This window comes from Periplaneta americana, chromosome 7 (genome assembly GCF_040183065.1).
Source record: "Periplaneta americana isolate PAMFEO1 chromosome 7, P.americana_PAMFEO1_priV1, whole genome shotgun sequence".
In the NCBI taxonomy this organism is placed as follows: domain Eukaryota; kingdom Metazoa; phylum Arthropoda; class Insecta; order Blattodea; family Blattidae; genus Periplaneta; species Periplaneta americana.
This window is the reverse complement of record NC_091123.1, coordinates 173,954,054-173,973,356: the sequence shown is the minus strand read 5'-3', so window position 1 is coordinate 173,973,356 and position 19,303 is coordinate 173,954,054. Positions and strand designations below refer to the sequence as shown.

At 34.8% G+C, this 19,303-nt stretch overlaps 1 protein-coding gene across 5 annotated transcripts in view; it reads right to left on the bottom strand.

Moving 5' to 3' along the window:
* The window catches only part of AspRS-m (aspartyl-tRNA synthetase, mitochondrial), a 54,086-nt gene that overhangs the window by 9,959 nt on the left and 24,824 nt on the right, over positions 1 to 19,303 (bottom strand). For all 5 annotated transcript variants that reach the window (XM_069831901.1, XM_069831902.1, XM_069831906.1 and 2 more), the window contains 7 exons: positions 17,465 to 17,563; positions 16,571 to 16,741; positions 14,237 to 14,413; positions 8,758 to 8,937; positions 7,897 to 8,004; positions 5,917 to 6,135; positions 3,652 to 3,867 (listed from right to left, as the gene is read on the bottom strand). In XM_069831901.1, coding sequence (XP_069688002.1) covers positions 3,652 to 3,867; positions 5,917 to 6,135; positions 7,897 to 8,004; positions 8,758 to 8,937; positions 14,237 to 14,413; positions 16,571 to 16,741; positions 17,465 to 17,563 — 1,170 coding nt within the window. The remainder of the gene's footprint in view (positions 1 to 3,651; positions 3,868 to 5,916; positions 6,136 to 7,896; positions 8,005 to 8,757; positions 8,938 to 14,236; positions 14,414 to 16,570; positions 16,742 to 17,464; positions 17,564 to 19,303) is intronic.

Sequence of the window (19,303 nt, the reverse complement as noted above, 5' to 3'; positions counted from 1 at the left end):
AATTTGAATAAGGAACAAAAAAAGTTTCCTTCCCAGGCAGGATACGAACCACGAAAGTCTTAGTTACCAGTCTATCGTGCTCTGGAGTGAACAAGGCTCTGAAATCAGCTACAAGGGTCGGTCCGGTTTTTTTTGCACTACTGTACATATTTCCTGGTAAAAATTACTCATTACTAAAAATAAATAAAACTGTTTCAATATAGTAATTTTAAAAACTGTACGTGGAAGGTTACAAATTTTTTTTTTTATCCAGTGCCACCAGGTGTCTTTCGACATTTCTGGTCTTCTCTCCTGGCCGTGGTTTAGTTGTAACCCGCTTCTGAGGTTGGGGTGCCTGGAAGGCGGAGTTACATTACCCCGATGATGTGATAGGATGATTATGATAATGTGGTGCCAGGAGAGGTCTTAAATCTAAACTTAGCCTAAATTCCAGACCATGGACGAACACAGGAATAATCCCCTTTAAGGAAAAATTCCTGTGCTCTAACCGGGAATCGAACCCAGGACCTCATGAACTATAGCCAGAAGCTCTGACCACTAGACCATGAGGCTGGTCAGGTTACAAATGTACATGCAAATGACCAACAAGCTAGGACTCATATTTCAATGTGAGGCACATTGACAACTTGTATTTTCGTCGCTATTTTGAAATAAATGTTTTGCAACATCATATTTCTTGTAAAATTTGTCCTACAGGAGCAAGTATTGCCCAAACTACTAGGTGGGCAGATTATGAGTTTCCTGTGGTATGCACAGGGCTGCATGGGCTGTGCAGTCTGTATTCATGGCAGTACAGCAACACAAGTCTGCGCGTTACCAACTATAACTTCAATACTGAAGGCACTGGCTAATAATATTACAAAAAAAGAATAATTTAAAAAGACATGTACTTACCTGTATCCCCAAGATGAAGGAACTGATGATTTCCTTCACATTTCAATATTTCTGGCATAGACTAATGAAATTACCCATCACTCTTTTCAATTCCATTGGGGTAACTGAATTTATTTCTTGCATCACCAGATTTAAGTTCTTGCACTACAATAAACTTACGTGATTTTAACTTGTGACTTCATGGCCATTCTTACAGAGCCATAGGAAACCCTATTTGCTGAGCAAGACACTGAAAAGATTTTCTAGGGGAATTTTCTAGGTGATGCTCGATGTCATCAAGAACTTCTTCAGTGAGCACTGTGTGCCATCTTCACTTCTTATCTAAAACATCCCCGTTTACCGACATTTGTTAGGCAATTTATGAATCACAAAATGACTTGAACTGTGATCATCAGAGAAATTTTCTTGAAATAATCTCCTGACAAGTACATCACTGTAGAGTAACGGTTAGCACATCTGACCATGAAACGAGTGGGCCTGGAATCAAATCCTGGTTGGAGTTTTTTCCGAGGTTTTCCCTCAACCAACTGACGCAACATTGCTGGGTAACTTTCGGCATTGGACCTCAAACTCATTTCACAATCATTAATTCACATATCATCATCATCCATACAATAGCCCAGATTAAGTTCATGGTGCAGCATGCTGTACTTGTAAAAGAGTGCGACTGTTCGACTACCCAATCATTCACAGAACAGGAGTGGTAAGCACAATAAGCCTCAGGCTGCAGTGCAAGCCTTCAGGTCCCTCTCTCCTCCATAGAAGGAAAATTAAAAGAAAATCTCCTGACAGCATGAGCCAATTCTGTACGCACATACGAATCATAAATAAACACTAATTGTGGAATAGAATACTTTGGCATATTATAGTCGGACCATCGGATCTGTGCCCCAGTAAGATATGAGAACTGAACCCTAATTCCTTCTCAGCCTCTGTAATTCATTTCCCTCCTTGCATTCCTTTCTCTCCCCCACTACTCACAATTTTGAACCTTCTTCAGTTTATTTGCACTTGAAGTCCAGTGTTGTCAACTCAACATCGATACTGTAGCACCGAGTGGTGAAAAAAATATTATTAAGCAAGTAATAGCATTTTTCGATGAAGAGAAACAAACAGGTCAATATCTGTTTCCTCTAGATCAGGCAACGAAAAGAGCAGCTGCAATCAGAGACGAGGCTTATTTTATTTCAATTGATTATGTATTAAAATTACTTACTTAGCTAATACTGATATAATACAACATTTTTATGTCATTTATAAAGGTGGGCCAGAGCACCTAATAAAATCAGGCCAGAGGGAGTCTGTGCAGGAGATGAAATGCTAGAATCACCTGGGAGGAACAGATCAAGGGAACCTTTAATTCTTGTAGATGATATGGAGCCGATGTATTTTAAGACGAAAGATACAAGAATTTTATACCGTGCAGAAAGAAGTTCCAACATTGAAGAAATTACTGGAGGTTGTGAGAGAAGCAATAATTTCCAAGGTGGGAAAGAAACGTTACGGATTAATAGAAGAGAAAGTAGCTACAGTTGTTATCAACTTGGGTGAAGACAGCAGCAGCAATAGTAGTGACTCAGTTCAGATATGTCTGGGATATGTCCTCTGTAATTTCATGCGTAATACAAGTCTTGGTCTTTTGTAAATATGTAAATTATTTTCATAAGAATAAATTAGAACTCCTGCACATTATCAGCATGTTATGTTATATAGTATGTAAATATGTAAATAAGATCTTAGTATGTATTAACTTCGCCATAGCTGGTCCTTAGCCTGGATGAGAAAGAAAGAGGGTACATGACTATGTGCTTATTCATTCCTACAATTTTATAATTTTATTAGGCCTTCAAGATCACATTCCAAACCTAACAAAATAAGACAATAAGTTGAAGAAAAAGTAATTATGACGAAAACATTTCTTTTTAGAAACGAAATAGATTCCCTTCACGTAAATTCCATTTAACCAACAAATATCCACTGTAATCATATAATTATCTCCAATTAATCGCAGAAGTCAATCAGCGTCATTAGACCTACTTAAATTAAATTATGAATAAGTAATAATTAACCTCACATTATTAATAAGCAATATTCAAAAGACATGACACTGTTTGGTGGAAGTTTGGCAACACCCCTTTTCAGTAAGGTTTGGCATGGTGGGAGGAAAGCTGGTGGAATGGAGTGAGTAGGGGCATTAACTTTTCCAAGAACGACTACAGCGTTGAAGGTGCACAGATCCGACGGTCCGACAATATTAGCCATACCTTTCTTAGCACACTACCGTAAATGTGTAGTTTCAACAGCCGTTTAGCTCTAGACTGATGACGTGTTCATGCGCTCCCTACCATGGCCATGGCTGACTTCGCAGCTTGGATGACTGACCGTGTGTGGGTGGGAAACTCATAATCTGTTCACCCAGTAATAATGTTTTGCATGAACTTCTGAAACAATAATTTAACTGCAGGCACTTGAAATAGTTCCTTCAAACTCATATATTTCAGCTGAACATTACAAGCATCCAAGATGTGCAAACACATACTAGGTCAGAAAAATTATATTAAATTAACTTTAAATTGCATTTTCCAATTTATTTCATCAATTAATTACGTACTGAAGTACTGTAATCATTAACTAAGCACACACTATACCAACACTGGTCACTTCAGTTCACCACTTATTATGAAATCAACAATGTTCTGTAATACAAGATTAAAAGAAATAAATAAATTGAAAGAATTCCTCAATAAATTTACTTACTTTAAGTGGATCTTTCTGCAGGACGTACACATCATCTGGATGTGGTTGTGTGAATGGGTGATGAGCGGTTTCAACACTGCCTGGTTTTTCACCCGGGAAAAACATTGGAAAATCCACAACCCACAGGAAATTGAAAACTGCTGTTCGATGATGATTTACACCCTTGCTTTCTAAATATTCCACATAATCCACTCTTAACTTTCCAAGCAATTTGAGCTATAAACAATACATACTGAAATCATTATACATCTCAGCCTTTTAAGAACAACCAAATTTTTAAAATACGAGAACTAGCATTAACAAATCATATTATTGTCTGTGCATTTCGAAGGGGTGGCTCAAGGTCATGTACAAACCATGCACGAATCACTGAATTGAACACAGTAATCCCGGCTGTTCCAGCTGACTTTGAGGAGAATGGTCCAGAAATGGGGTAAGCATACGTGGCAAATGCAGACCAATGCCTGACTTTGAGCTGCTAGTTCGGAAAGCATTGACAATAGTATAAACTGACAGGGAAAACTCTAGAATTTTATTGCTTCTTAAATTACATAAATTATTCAAAGTATCCTTCATTCACCAGCAAACAAAGCTCACAGTGGCGAACTATGAATTATCTCACTATTTCCAACATCCCTGGAATATCAAAGATTGTTTATGCTGCTGCCATGATTCTGTGACGGAGATCCTCCTAGTTACTGACTGCCATGACAAAAACCAAACTGCCCATGTGGACATACATTGTATTGTATTGTATTGTATTTATTAACCTTCCATAGTATTCATACATTGTTTTACAGCTAGAATATGGAACAAGTCAAAAAACTTAATACTACTATAAAATCTTAATTTATAGTCACAGTCTAGATGAAATATATACAGACGAGATTTACAATATAGTCTACTAGTACAACACATAGTTTTAGTATCAATTTCATGAAGTGTTATTGAATGTCATGAATTCACCTACAGAATAGAAGGCGTGAGAAATTAGGTACTTCTTTAATTTGGCCCTAAATAATCTTATGTTTTGAGTTTCATTTTTTATATCGATAGGGAGGCTATTAAAAATTTTTACTGCCACATAATGCACTCCTTTTTGATAGCACGATAGACTTGCCGATGGAGTATGAAAGTCATTTTTTGACGTGTATTTATGCTATGAACTGTTGAATTAGTTACAAAGTTTTCACGATTACATACGAGGAAGATTATTAATGAAAAGATATACTGACAAGCCATGGGCATTATTTGTAGTTTTTTGAAAATAGTCATACAAGATTCCCTAGATTTGGCACCTACTATTATTTTAATTACTCTTTTTTGTAATAGAAATATACTGTTACTATCTGTGGAATTTCCCCAGAATATTATTCCAAAACTCATTACCGAGTGGAAGTATGCAAAGTATATTGTTTTTTAGGTATTGATGTTATGTTTTTTTATTTAACGACACTCGCAACTGCAGAGGTTATATCAGCATCGCCGGATGTGCCGGAATTTTGTCCCGCATCAGTTCTTTTACATGCCAGTAAATCTACTGACATGAGCCTGTCGCATTTAAGCACACTTAAATGCCATCGACCTGGCTCGGGATCGAACCCGCAACCTTGGGCATAGAAGACCAGCGCTATATCAACTCACCAACCAGGTCGACTTAAGGTATCGATATTTACTATCTTTTGCATAGATCTAATAGCAAAACAAACTGAATTTAGTTTGGGGGTAATTTCTTTAATATGATTTTTCCAATTTAACACATTATCGATTTTTTAGCCAAGAAATTTGGTTGTTGTTGTTTCTAATAGGGATCTATTATTAATTATTGTGCTAGAAATTTGCGATGTTGAATTTGGACGTCCATGATTCTGTGACGGAGATCCTCCTAGTTACTGATTGCCATGACAAAAACCAAACTGCCCATGTGGACATACATAAGAAGAAGACCAGCAACTGGTCCAGCATGACCAATCCACCGGCGCAATAACCTCGACAATTCAAGAGGAAATACAAATAATGAGGAAATTGTGAATTCGTCTATGTAAACTTTCCAAAATTGCAGTTTCAGTACTGGGATATTTACTTCACGAATTCCCCTGCTGGACTCATCAGTAAAATGTATGGAAGAGAAAAACAGCCTAAAACTCAAGTCAAATTTTCTCCTCCCAGAATGTAGGCTACTTTTAGTCCACTATGCAGTCATTAAAAAAATGTTGGACAGTGCATGCTCTGCAACATGAAATAAAATTCTCAAGATCTACTCACAACTTCATCTTTGTCTCCAACACTCAGCATGATTAGATCAAAAGGTTCCGGATTCAATTTTTCTCTGAGGGCTGTAACAACTTCTGAACTGAATGTCTTGTTTAGATTTTTCTCCCAGTCCTCTATAGTCGAAACTTTACTAAGTAATAATCTTGTTGATGGGAACTGCTTTTTAGCTAAATCTTCATATTTATTTTTTATTGCTGTAGTGAGCTGCACCTAAATAAACAAGAAATACAACTTCAAATTGTTTTCTTCCACCTGTGAAATACAGAGCATTACAAAAGTCTTTCTGCAGCAGTGGAAGGAGTTGCTAGTTAACAAACAGGTGGCAGCACTGCCTCTGTTGCGCAGGACAAATTTCAAGCTCAGGCAATTCGTATCACCATCAAATCCTAAGGTCTCGTAATGTATGAGTAATGTACTTTTAAAACCACAGAAAGGGAGCTTCGAAACAGCAAGACTATACTAAATAAATAAACTAGTTAATTAAGTATTAAACATTCCATTCACCAAATTCAGATACAATATTGAAAATTATGGCCATAAAGTTCAAGACAAGGCGTTCCTCATTTACACTTATTTTCGAACATTATGATTTAAATTTTACTTCTCGGTGAATTTATATGATTTACCACCACAATTTTTAACTCCTGAATTGAATAATTTCAAGGGAAAAATTGTTCCGGGGCCGGGTATCGATCCCGGGACCTCTGGTTGAACGTACCAGCGCTCTGCCAACTGAGCTACCCAGGAACTCCACCCGACGTCTCAACTTTTCCCTTTATATGAAATTATTCAAATCTGCTTTACAGGGAGCTTTACCTGAAAGACTAGATTTGCATAATATATATGTCACTGTTTACATTAACAGAAAACCACAATTCCAAGTCACACAGAGATTGTGTGCACTTGATGTGGGGGTCTGGCGTTTCGTCAGCCCACACGAGTTGTGTGGATATAAATGGAAAAGTTGAGACGGTGTTGGGTGGAGTTTCCGGGTAGCTCAGTTGGCAGAGCGCTGGTACGTTCAACCAGAGGTCCCAGGATCGATACCCGGCCCCGGAAAAATTTTTCCTTTGAAATTATTCAAATCTGCTTTACAGGGAGCTTTACCTGAAAGACTAGATTTGCATAACTCCTGAATTGTTTATAGATTGCTCTTATACACTGAAGACTTAGCTGTACTCAAAAGGAATAATTTGGTGGTATCAGGTCAGGGAATCATGGTGGTCATAATCCCTGAAAAAATAATTTCTCTCGAAAAACTTCTTCCAACATTTACATAGATGGCTGCTAAAAAGGAAAAAGAAAAACACTATGGAAATATTGTTCTTTATTGTTTTTAACATATGAGTACAAAGAAATTATATGGCTGCAACTAAACACTATCTCTTGTTATAAATGACTATCCCTTTCTGGATTCTCTCTCTAAAGAGAGTCACTGTTTTAAGATTTTACGAATCAGTGTTCTATCAATGTGTTTGTATTAATTAATTAATAAGGGACGTGTTGTAATACTGGTATAGTCAGTTACATGTTAAATAAAAACTGCCTGTACAATGAAAACTACAGATGCTAAAAAAATGTAGCTTGAAAATACATGTTCAGAACTTTACTCAGTCTATTTGTCTTACAACGTAATCCAATTAAACTTCTTAATGTATTCAGCAGGATAGTGACAACATAGGGTCCACTGTAACCTTCAGTTAGAGTTTCTTCTAACAAAGTGGGATACTTTTATTCAAGAGAGAGAGAGAGAGAGAGAGAAAGGAGAGAGGGGGAGGTAGGGAGAGAGCGGGGTAGAGGGGAGGGGGAGAAAGAGAGGAGAAAGAGCAAGAGAAGGGGAGAAGGAGGAAATTACTGTAGTATAGCGTTCATATACATTTTGGCAATCTTAAATGTCTAAGAGTAGAAATTAAAAGAACAAATTTTCGCTTTTTACATGAATCTGTAAATAGAATAAAAAAAATGACTTACGCTTCCTTTTGAAACAAGAATCGCTCGTGCTGTAAATGTTGGCAATTCTTTCAAATTTTCCAAAATGGGAGCTTCAGGTCCTTTCACCAAGTCCGTCACGTCTTGTAGCTATTAGTAAATACAAGAAAACATGTAATGAAGAAATAGCAAACTTAGTAATTACAAACATTTATCAAAACACTCTACAACAAAACTTTTATAAGTGTTCATTATACATTCTACAGTAGCATTAGTCACCAAGTCATCTTGGAAAATATAGGTCAAAAGTAACAACTTTCAACACTTATTTTTAATTTTTCATGAGGAGAAAATGGCATGAAAAACGAAAGTTACTGGTTAATGGTTGTATTTTTATTGCATCTAGATGCAACACTTTAGATGTTTACATTCTGTAACAGAGAACAGCATTGTAGCCTTATCGGAAGTGAATGCGGCAGGTCATTTGAGAGCACCTGCATTTTGCATCGTCTGTAAAACGCTTAGTTACTAATCTGCAGGATGAGAAGATTCACTCAGTACTGGAAACAGTATATTGAAACTTCATCTGCTCTAGAGTTCAGAAGCATGATGCATAAAAAATTTATGATACAAGGTAAAATTTATACAATAGATGCCAGAATAGAGTACTGTAAAAGTCAAGTAGTTTATAACATTCACTTTAATTGGTATCACAATTCGAATTTCTCAGATCTTGTAATTTTACTGTTAAAATGAATACAGATCATACTTCTGCAGAAGTGAAATGTTGTTGTCGCCTGTAAAGTTAAATTAATAAAAGACAAAGTTTCTGAAGATAATTCTTAAATAAAGTGTTACTAAATACAGAAATAAAGCCAATGTAAGTGTGCAATGCAACAATACCTTCATTTCAAATCGCACGTCTGGTTTATCAGTTCCATACTGCTCCATAACTTCAGCATAAGTCATTCTAGGAAATGGTGTCACTACTTTGCCCAGTTTTTCTGGCCAACAGTGTTCTAAAAGTCCTTCAATCAAATGGAAAATTCCGTCACGATCTGTAAATGATAGCTCAATATCTAGCTGAAACCAGAAAATCACCAATAAAATTTTAAATTACGTTAAAGAATTTTATTACTTTTCATTTTGAAATTCGAATACCTGTGGATTCTTCTATAACTGAGCATCGAATGTAGTACACATACCAGTAAGTGAACTTTTAAAAGAGTCATGTGACCCACGCGTCAACCTCCACCAGAAAGTTGAAGGGGATAAACATGCAGATCAAAGTAATATCTTCATATTTTCTTCCCTTCACCCTCCAAGCAAAACAATATCATTGTAGTTTTAGCCATATAAGGGGTTAGGTGCAGCTTACAGCAGTGAAATTTTGGAAATGTTCAACATTTTTTTCCTCCATTACTGTATCTTGTACAATAATGAAAATTAGTATATGTAAAACACTGCCCTGCTATATAAAAAAAATATTTTTACGATTAAAAAAATTATTTACATTTTTGTTTTCAAAATTCAGTTTACTGTGCAAGGATGAAGCATTTCCCACGTAACTCAAAAACTATCCAACATTCTGTGATGAAATTTTTTGTGTGTATTTATGCATGTCATCTCTACAATATGATGCAAGATCACTTCTCTACCTTTGGTAGACTATCTAATAAAAAATAAATTCATTTACAAAACTGGTCAAATATTTGTACTTTCTTCTAACACAAAATAAAAAAAATATTTATTGAGGAATGTAGTTGAAAGAGCATGATATTGTAAACATGAGTTTCAGCAATAAAATAAAAGAGAGAGAACATGAAAAAGTTAACAAGTTTATGAGTTATGAGGGAAACGCTTCATCACTGCATAGTGAACTGCCAACAATTTGAATTTTGAAAATGTATATATATATATATATATATATATATATATATATATATATATATATATAATTTCTTTTAAATTGTAAAAATATATTTTTTTCATATAGCAGAAGGATAGCGTTTTACACATATAGTCGGGGCCAGCTTACTTCATACCCTAAGGGTGAAACCTAACCATTTTTCCCCCATTACTACATATGCTAGTGGATTGTGGCGATTTTCTAGTTTGCAGGTTGAATTTTATTTTGCCAACTTCGTTTCGAATTTCGATACTGACAAATACTGCAAATGGTAGTGATTTTGTAACTGGTATGTTGGCAGCTGAGACAAATATCGATAATATTTGTCAGTACTGGGGTTCCATGAAATTAAAATTGTACTAGAATTCTGAGCCGGTTATTAGAAGCTAGAAAAATTTGAACATACCAATAATTAATTATATCAGTATTAATATTAATACATAATAGTTATTTTATGTGTTGCATTGTGATTATAATTCAAGACTGTAGTCAGATAAGTTTTTGGAGTGAGTACTAATAATTTCATGTGATCAAACAAATATATTTTTAGGTTAGGTCTTATAAGTCTATTGTTTAGTCAAACCAATGCATTTCGTATTGCCAGACGAAATACTTGACATGTTGATCTCGTATAGTTTGCCTACGAAAATATGTTACAAATTATTGAGTTATTTAGAATAACCTTCCAACATAAAGTACGGTAACTAATTAAATCATTTAGTACGTAAGATCGTGCGATATCTGGTAGCAGTTGGCAATATTTGCTGTTTAGGAACTGTTCTTATGTGACCCTCAGTATACCAATTTTCATTATTGTACAAGATACAGTAATGGAGGAAAAAAATGTTGAATATTTCCAAAAATTTTACTGCTGTAAGCTATATCTAACCCCTTAAATTAGATACAATGACTATTGGCGAAAAAATAATAATGCACTAAAAACTTCCTTAAACATTTTGCTCAGTACATAAAACTATTTGTTCACAACATATGATTCTAGATCTCTTTGCATTTCGAAATTTAGAATCATCCTCCTACTCATGTACAGGAGCTGGAAGAAATTTCTATGTTGATTCAGGAACAAAAAAATTTAATTCCACACCTAATGATTTCATTTTGTCTTCTATATACAACCCAGTTGTTTTTCATTCAGCTTCCTGTAAATACCCAACAACTGTTTCCAACATCCTCTGCAGTAAACAATCCTTCCTTTCTACAAAGAAATTTCTCCCACTATAGTAAGCTCAGGACCTACAACATTTCTCTCTGTCCAGAGAAAACTACCTCAAAAGATAGTGCTCGCTTCTACAATAAACAACCCCTTCTTCCTATCTCGAATTTTCTTCCACCAGAATTCTTGGTGCTCACCCTTTATAGTAATCAATCCTTTTTTTTTTTATCTCAAAATTTCTCCTGCTAGATTCTTCTTGAAACTCTGAACCTTCACTGAACACACTCGTCCTCTCTTCCACACCACACAACCAGCTACTAAGTAAGAAGGCCCCTCCATTTTCTCACTGCTACAGAGATCGTCAGTAGCATACTGCTTATGATCAAAGTATGTATCACTAGATGTCTGTCCTGTGGGACAGATTATTATCAATTGCTATCTCCTATACTCAAATTCTAACAACAAATCAATAATACCTTGAAATCAGAACTTACAACAAAGAGCAAGTAAACCCTAACAGTTTAGAAAACCCTAACAATAGGGATATCCTGAACTAGCACCAACAGATAGCGCACGTGTACTATGAGGGATGCGCTTTGCGTGTGCATTTGTTTTTCGGTATATAAACATTGAGGATATAAGTAGTGTATTAGTATATTAAATACTCTTAAAAACAACTAAAAATGGCAAATTTTTATGTCCCTAAATGTAAAAACCAGGGAAAGCTTTTTGTCTTCAATCAGGTTCCGAAATATTCTGAATATATGCTTTAAACCTTAAAAAATATAAGTAATAAAATTGGGCCTCGAAAATGCTAGCTATTAAATAAAAGTAACTACCGGTACTTCAAGTAAGGAATTGTTGACTACAGTTTCATTTTGAAAGAGGAAAAAGAAAAATTAATAAAAGCATATGCAACCTCGACAGCGAGCTATGTCAGCTTAGATTATATGCAGTAGTTGCAGGAGTCTCCGAAGTTTACGCCTGCAGTAAACTCTCGATAAACTGGAATGTTTATTATCCAGAACGATCCCTAGTGAAATCCATTTCGTGAATAATGTTTTTAATGTACTGTACCCTAATTATTAAAGCCATGTTTTAAGTTCAAATTTTCAAAATCATCCCACACAGTATTCAAAACTGCATGTCCTTAACCTACAAAACACACTACTAATCGCGATACTATTGCGATCATATTATATCATCCTATTAAAAATTGCATTTGATCTTTCTGCAACTACAGAAAAAATACAGGGAATTCAATCTCGATAGTGTCTTCCCTATAAAAAAACACATTGGTGGCTGCATATCCTGTTTTTAGCGTACGGTTCTTAAATACTAATTATTAAAGAGGGCAATATTCACTTTCGACATATTTCCTATTTTTTTTATTCGTGCATATTGTTCTCAAAGTTCTCTTAGGTTCATGAACATTCAATTTACTCGTATCTATATTCTGCATACTGCAGATTTCCCCACCCATCTCAGGGAATCGCTCAATATTATACAGGTTTACGTTATTATTTATTGTAAATTAAATTAAATTATGAGGTAAGAAAATATTGAATTATATTAAATTACACTAGGTTATCCAAAATAACTGTAAATATAATTCTGACATACACAGAAAACCAACAAGCGGGAAAACGTAATCAACGGTAGCATATGACAAAACATAGCCCTACAACATGTTGCGCCGCATGGAACGCTCCTGCCATCTAGAGGTAAAACTTTGCATAAGATATCCCTATTGAGAATCTAATACCAGATGGTCAATGAAAGGAAACAAGGGCAGCTTTTAGATTGGCAACAGGACATGTTTGTATGGCTGCATACCTGTTTAGAATAGCCATATACTCATCTCCATAGTGTGTGTGTTATGCAATGATCCAACATCTACTCTGGACAATCTACACCTCACAAAATGCTCATCAATTACCAAAGTGGAAGGAAGTGAATTATCACAACTTACAAAATATTATTGGGAAGTAAGCCGGAGAATGATGGAACTTCAATATTCAGAGCATTAGAGTACAGTAGAACCTCTATTATCCGTCATAATGAAGGGGGTGGACTGAACGGTTAATCGAAAAAAACGGATAATCCATATCATAAAAGATTTTCATAAATTAAGTGCATAATACTTTCGCCTACAATTTTGTGATTTCCTTCGTGGTCATGTGTTTAACGTGCTTTGTAGCAGATGGAGTTCACTAAAAGTTCGGTTGTCAATGACGGCTTCTTAAAACCAAGAGTTGTTAGTTGACTGTGGAAATACAAGAATAGTGTAAGTCCCATGTTGGAGATTTACATACTTTGTACACCTTATACTTTTTTTTATTAAATCGCTTTCAGTTGTACTCGCGTACTTTGAAGCAACTTCGAGGCCTAGGGGTTCATTTCACTTTCCTTCCTCCTCTTTCTACTTTTCTGTTCCTAGTGCTGACCTGCTATGGCACTAAAATCGTCCTCCAGTGGCTTAAGGAGGGAAAGCTGGTGATCAACAAGATCTCCCAGCTAGGTCCAATGGACCCGTCGACCAACAGCAGGTGTGGTCCTCCAGACATTCTGGAGGTTGTGTGTGGATGAAGTAGCCACCAAAACGTTAAAATATGATGTTCACTTAAATCGGCTACAACTTGCTATTTTCACTTGCCCATTGTGCAACTCAAACTAAGAAATGTATTTGGAACACCTCAAAATCTGTGCTTTAGTGGCTGACCATGATAATATCTTTGAAAAATATTGGAGTGCAATAAGGATAAGGTCTGAATAGTACACGGGTTTGTGAAAGTTCTTGGGGTAATTTCTCTGAAAGCGGGTAGTGACTATTTTACAAGTAACTATTTCTGTTGCCGACAGTGAAGCATTTCTAAGTATGTATATACTGTGTAAGGGTACAGGTACTTTTGGAAAACTACCTAGAAACATATTGTACAGTACTTCATATTTTTTCTGCAGCAAAAGAAAAAAAAAAAAAAATGCTAGAAAAAAAAGTCGGATAATCCGACAACCGGTTAATAGGGTGACAGATAATCGAGGTTCTACTGTATTACTAATACTATCACTACAACTACCACTAAATTCAAATAAATTCTGTCTTTTTTAGGCATATCAAAAGTGAAAATATGTACTTTTATAAATATCTCAAACTGATTTACATAGTGAGAAAAAAGTTAAGGAAAGAGAAGAGGAGAGAAAAGAGGTAAGGGAAGAAGACATGAGAGGGAAAAGAAGAAAAAAGACATCAGAGGAGAGAAAAGGGTATCTTAAATAAGCACATACACACTTTCCATAAATACCTGAGTGAATTCAGGTTGTCTGTCTGGTCGAGCTCCTTCATCTCGGTAACAACGGGCAATTTGGAAATATCGATCAATTCCACCAATCATTAACAGCTGTTTTAACTGTTGTGGACTCTGCACCAGTGAGTAGAACTGACCAGCCAGTCTTGAAGGGACCACAAATTCATGTGCACCCTGGACACAAAATGACCATTAATTTCTACATTAACTATAACATGTTTCTTTTTAATCCAATGGCAAGTACTTGACTTTGTGTCATTCACCCAAGTGTTGCCATCTATGAGCGATGCTGTAATTCTTTTTGCTACTGTAAGCATTCCCCTTGGTGCATCATGGGAGGCGAAATTTATAGCACCACACGATGATGATGATGATGATGATAAATGGAACAATGGGAAAATGTCAGTAGGGAAAATCTACCACCAAGAACTGTCTTTATAGATTCTTTTTTTTTAATTCCTATGCTTTTATAACAGAACATCAAATGAGCACAGTGACAAAATAAGGAGTTACTTAATTTAGGAAAAGTGTTTTAGATAAATACACTAACAATGGTGATGATGATGATGATGATGATGATGATGATGATGAGGACGACAGCAACAGCGATCTAAGGCAATATGCAGAAAGCAGAGTTCGTAAACAGCAAACCAGGATATTTAAAAACAAACAGACTCTTTTCTATAAAACATTAAATAAAACAGAAAAAAATAATCAGAATTAATACTACACTGCCGATGTTATACAAAAAAATTGGTGTGATTTATGATTGCTTTCAATTAGATATGCAATATGGTAAGTTAGATAGTGTGGGGAGAGAGTATTAAAGAATACCAGGAATGAAACTAATTTAGTTCATATAATGTAACTTAAAAGATGTGTCAATAAAAGAAAAAGACAGACTGCAACTTGTGTAGATTGCATATAAAAGTTCTGATGTAAAAAAATTATATATTATAGGACCAGTTTAATAAAACAATTAATTTCCTAGAAAAAGTACCTAGGCTTCGGACAATGAAGAATATCACTTCGAAACTAGACAGTCAGGTAATTTTCTCAACAGTAATCTCACTAGAGGTTTTCATTTTATTGATAAATCTGCGAGTGGAACACGAGCAGATTTATCTAGAGAAAATCAAAACTCGAGTGGGATTTAATTGACTATTACACGATTAGAAGAAAGTATATAAAGATTAGAAGTAACAAAGTACTCCAATACAATAAAATATTAATTGACTTACGAAAATACAAAACTGTCTTCAAATTTGTACCATATCAACATTATAAATATTACGCTAATAGATGTCAGTAGTGTGTTATGAATAGCTGTTTTTTTTATCAGTTGTGCCAACTATGGAATCTTCATTGAACTCTGTGGACGGTTACTGGTCAAGAAGGCTTTGTTGATTCAGTTTCATTTTTATTAAAACAGTTGCATTCCACTTCAATTATCCCGATCCCAGTAATCAACGTCACTTGACAGATGATTTTCAATAAATCTTAGTATTAAACAATCTCTGATACGTGACTATTCATAATATCATATAGCAGAAGCTATAACATAAACTAAATAATATAAACGAGTGTTAGAAAAGTTTTAATTAGGGATGATGAAATAAACAAGAAACATTTTAATTAACGATGATGAAATAAAAAATAAACATGAATAATTTTAAAAGAAATAATTATTGAAAGTAGGTACAATTTTCAAATTTGAATGTTTTAGAGGTTGGTGGTTCAGTTGATGTTATATTGGACGTGTGCGTAAAAGAAGTGAACTCGGTGATGTACATGGTGTATCCCTTAACTTATTCAGGATTTCCGAATGGTGCTCTTCATTTATTTGTAAATAGGGTTTCAGGGACGATGCATAGCTATGACCAGTGATCTTTATTAATTCTTGTTCTTGAATGCCAATGTGAGTCATATTTGAAAGTGCTGTGCATCGACTGGAGTGGTTTGTAATTTTCTGTTTTTTGACGTCCAGACCAATGCAGGTTGAAATGTTGGCAAACAAAGAAACAAATGCTAGGGTAGTGATAAAATCAAACAAATGCTAGGGACGTGATAAAATTGTGCGATAAGCAGCCATGATTGGTTGAAAGACGTCCTTTCGTACCATTTTATTGGTTAAAAGTAGTGTGACGTAGTAAAAGTGTAATAGTCATATTAAAACAGTAAAGAAATATAAAGTTAATCAGTGAAAAAAGTGGTGTTGATAAGATAATTAATGTTGTAACATTATGTTGTATATATAACTACCCGAGAGCTTGGTAATTGCAAGAATTAATATTAGTCCTAAACATGAATACTGCATATATTAAGACTTACTCCTGGTGTTCTTCTGAAGAGTGTAGGTGTTTCCACTTCTACAAAGTCACAGTGATTGGAGAGATACTCTCTCATTTTCATTAGAAATTTAGAACGTAAACGAAGATTGTGTTGCATTTCTGGAAAACGAAGATCTAGGTACCGATATTTAAGTCTTACAGGTTCTTTAGCCTGTAAATAAAAGACGAAATTAGAAATTATATCTCAAGATCATAAAAAGAAATAAAGAGAGAGCATTATTTATTGATTTTTAAAACAAAAATAAATTAAAATTTTTGTAAACAAAATAATAAAAAAAAATTTACTTCTTAATTTACAACTACAGTTACATGAAAATGCAAAAATGTAGGGAATAGCCATTTACAGTATAAGAGAGTAAAATCAGATTTTATCTGCAAGTTGACAGCTTAGTGCCCAAGGCAAAGACGAGAGTGATAATTTCCATTGGCACATATGAGGAGCATCGTTTCAAAACATATTAAGTCCAACAGTGGACGAAATTTATCTTTCATGCTGTGAAGTCTGATGGTTCCCCAAGTCGTCATATTTGTAAACTGTGAAACAAGTACTTCAAAATAGTTTTGTGTAGAGTTTTGAAAACTTGTCCAGTTTATGAGCAATTCAGTTTTTCGTTAGTCGTGTAAAAAAAATTTAAGTTGGACATAATACAATTTGAAACGATGCTCCTCATATAATCTGTAAATATTTTATCCATTAAATTTAATTTTAAATTATATGCCTTTTCTTCGCAATGTGCTGTTTGTGAAGAGTTACAAATGAATGAATGTAAAGATTTAAAAAATTTTAATTCACTGCTGTGAGTTAAAAATTTTAATTCATTGTTTTAGATACCAGTTATGAATAAATACAATACATAACACGTCAATTATTTACCTTGTTGAAGTCGCGAATAATAAATGGCAAATACTTCTTTGCAGGATTGACAACCTTAAATTCTTTCAAGACAACTTCCACACTTCCTGTTGACATATTCTGAAGGAGTAAGAAAAAGTCACGTACATAAATAAATATACTGTAGTCAGAAAAGAAATGAAAACAACTTTTCTTGAAGCATAACATTAAATTCATGCTGTATGTAGTGGGGAGCGCATTATTTGTGAAACATAAGCATAACGAAACTCCAGCGGAAGGTTAGCTTAGTCTTGGCCGACATTTCAGATGGAGGGGAGCCCTGACTAATGGGATATATGGAGCAGAGAAGTAATGTAGTGCCTGTGTTCGTCCATGGTCTGGAAATTAGGTTAGGTTTAGGTTTAAGACCTCTCCTGGCACTTCATAATCATCCTATTATAATATCATCATTGGGGCAGCAACAGGCACCCCAACCTCAGAAGTGGGTTAGAAATAAGCCAATGCCAGGAGAGAAGACCAGAAATGTCAAATGACAACCTGGTGGCATTGGATAAAAAAAATTCTAGAATGTAATTTCAATACTTCTTTAAAAAAAAAAAGACCAAGGCCCGGTTTCTTCAACCTTTGTTGTTGTTTTCTAATGCCAGGCATTTGACAATAAAGTCATTTGACCTCTTGCACTCCAATATTTTTCAAAGATATTCTTCAACCTTTGTTAAAATGCACCTAACATAGCATTAATTAACTGTAAGTTAAAAGTATGAATTGCTGTTAAAAATATTGCGTTTCTTCAACTTTACATTTCACATTTTAACATTCTGATTGTTAACTCTCTGTTAGGACCAGAGATTCTAGAGTCTAACCATAACCTATAACCAAGTATAGGCTCACTTCTGTTTTCTGAACTCTGGCAATTGCGATTCTCGCTTGTTTCCATTGTTTGATTCAGAGAGGATAGAAGTCTTTCTATTCTCTCAGGTTTGATTTCTGCTTCTTTCCTCGTCTGTATCATAATAGCGTGGAGCGGCGTATTGGTATTGCTGTTATGAAATGGAAAATACTGGAACAAAAAGAAATCGTGGGACTAATTTCTCTTCGTTCGAAAGAAACCTTCTGCTGGAAATTATTTCGCAGTATAAACCAATTAATGAGAATAAACAAACAAACGGATCTAAGTTGAAAGCGAAAAGTGAGGCTTGGCAGAAAATAGCCTATACCTTTGTATGAACTTCTGGTCTGTCAAATCACAGAAATCATCCCCTCTCTTTATGTATTCATGGATATTATCTTCTAAATAATCCAGATATATAAGTTCAGCATCTAATGCACCAGCCATATTGGATACTTCTATGCTAACAGAGAGTTAAATGATTTAACTGCATGAAATTGGGCAGTTAAATTAACATAGGTTTTAACAGCCTGTTAGTACTAACAGTAGTTGAAGAAATGCTTCAGCTGTTAAGTTTACAGTTAAAATGGAATAACACACTGTTATAATTTAACAAAGGTTGAAGAAACCAGGCCCAATTGTAGTCAGAACTGTTAAACCAACAACTAATGTTTAAGGACGACACATTGCCTGTAATTAGATGTAACTGTAGGTGTTATAATTTGGATTGTGTACTTTATCAATAATCAAAGTTAATGTAGAATATCATGAATCAGACGATGTAATTGTATATTCCCTTTGAATGGCAGTAATGATGGCTGCTGATAATTTTCTTTTATTATGTCCCCATTTTCTGATTTTGTTTCTAAATTTGAAGAACAGTAATGTTCTCTAGCCATAAAGCTGATTAATTATATTACATTATCTTTCATTCAGATTTAATGGAAATCAACATCCTTAAAAAGTTCAAT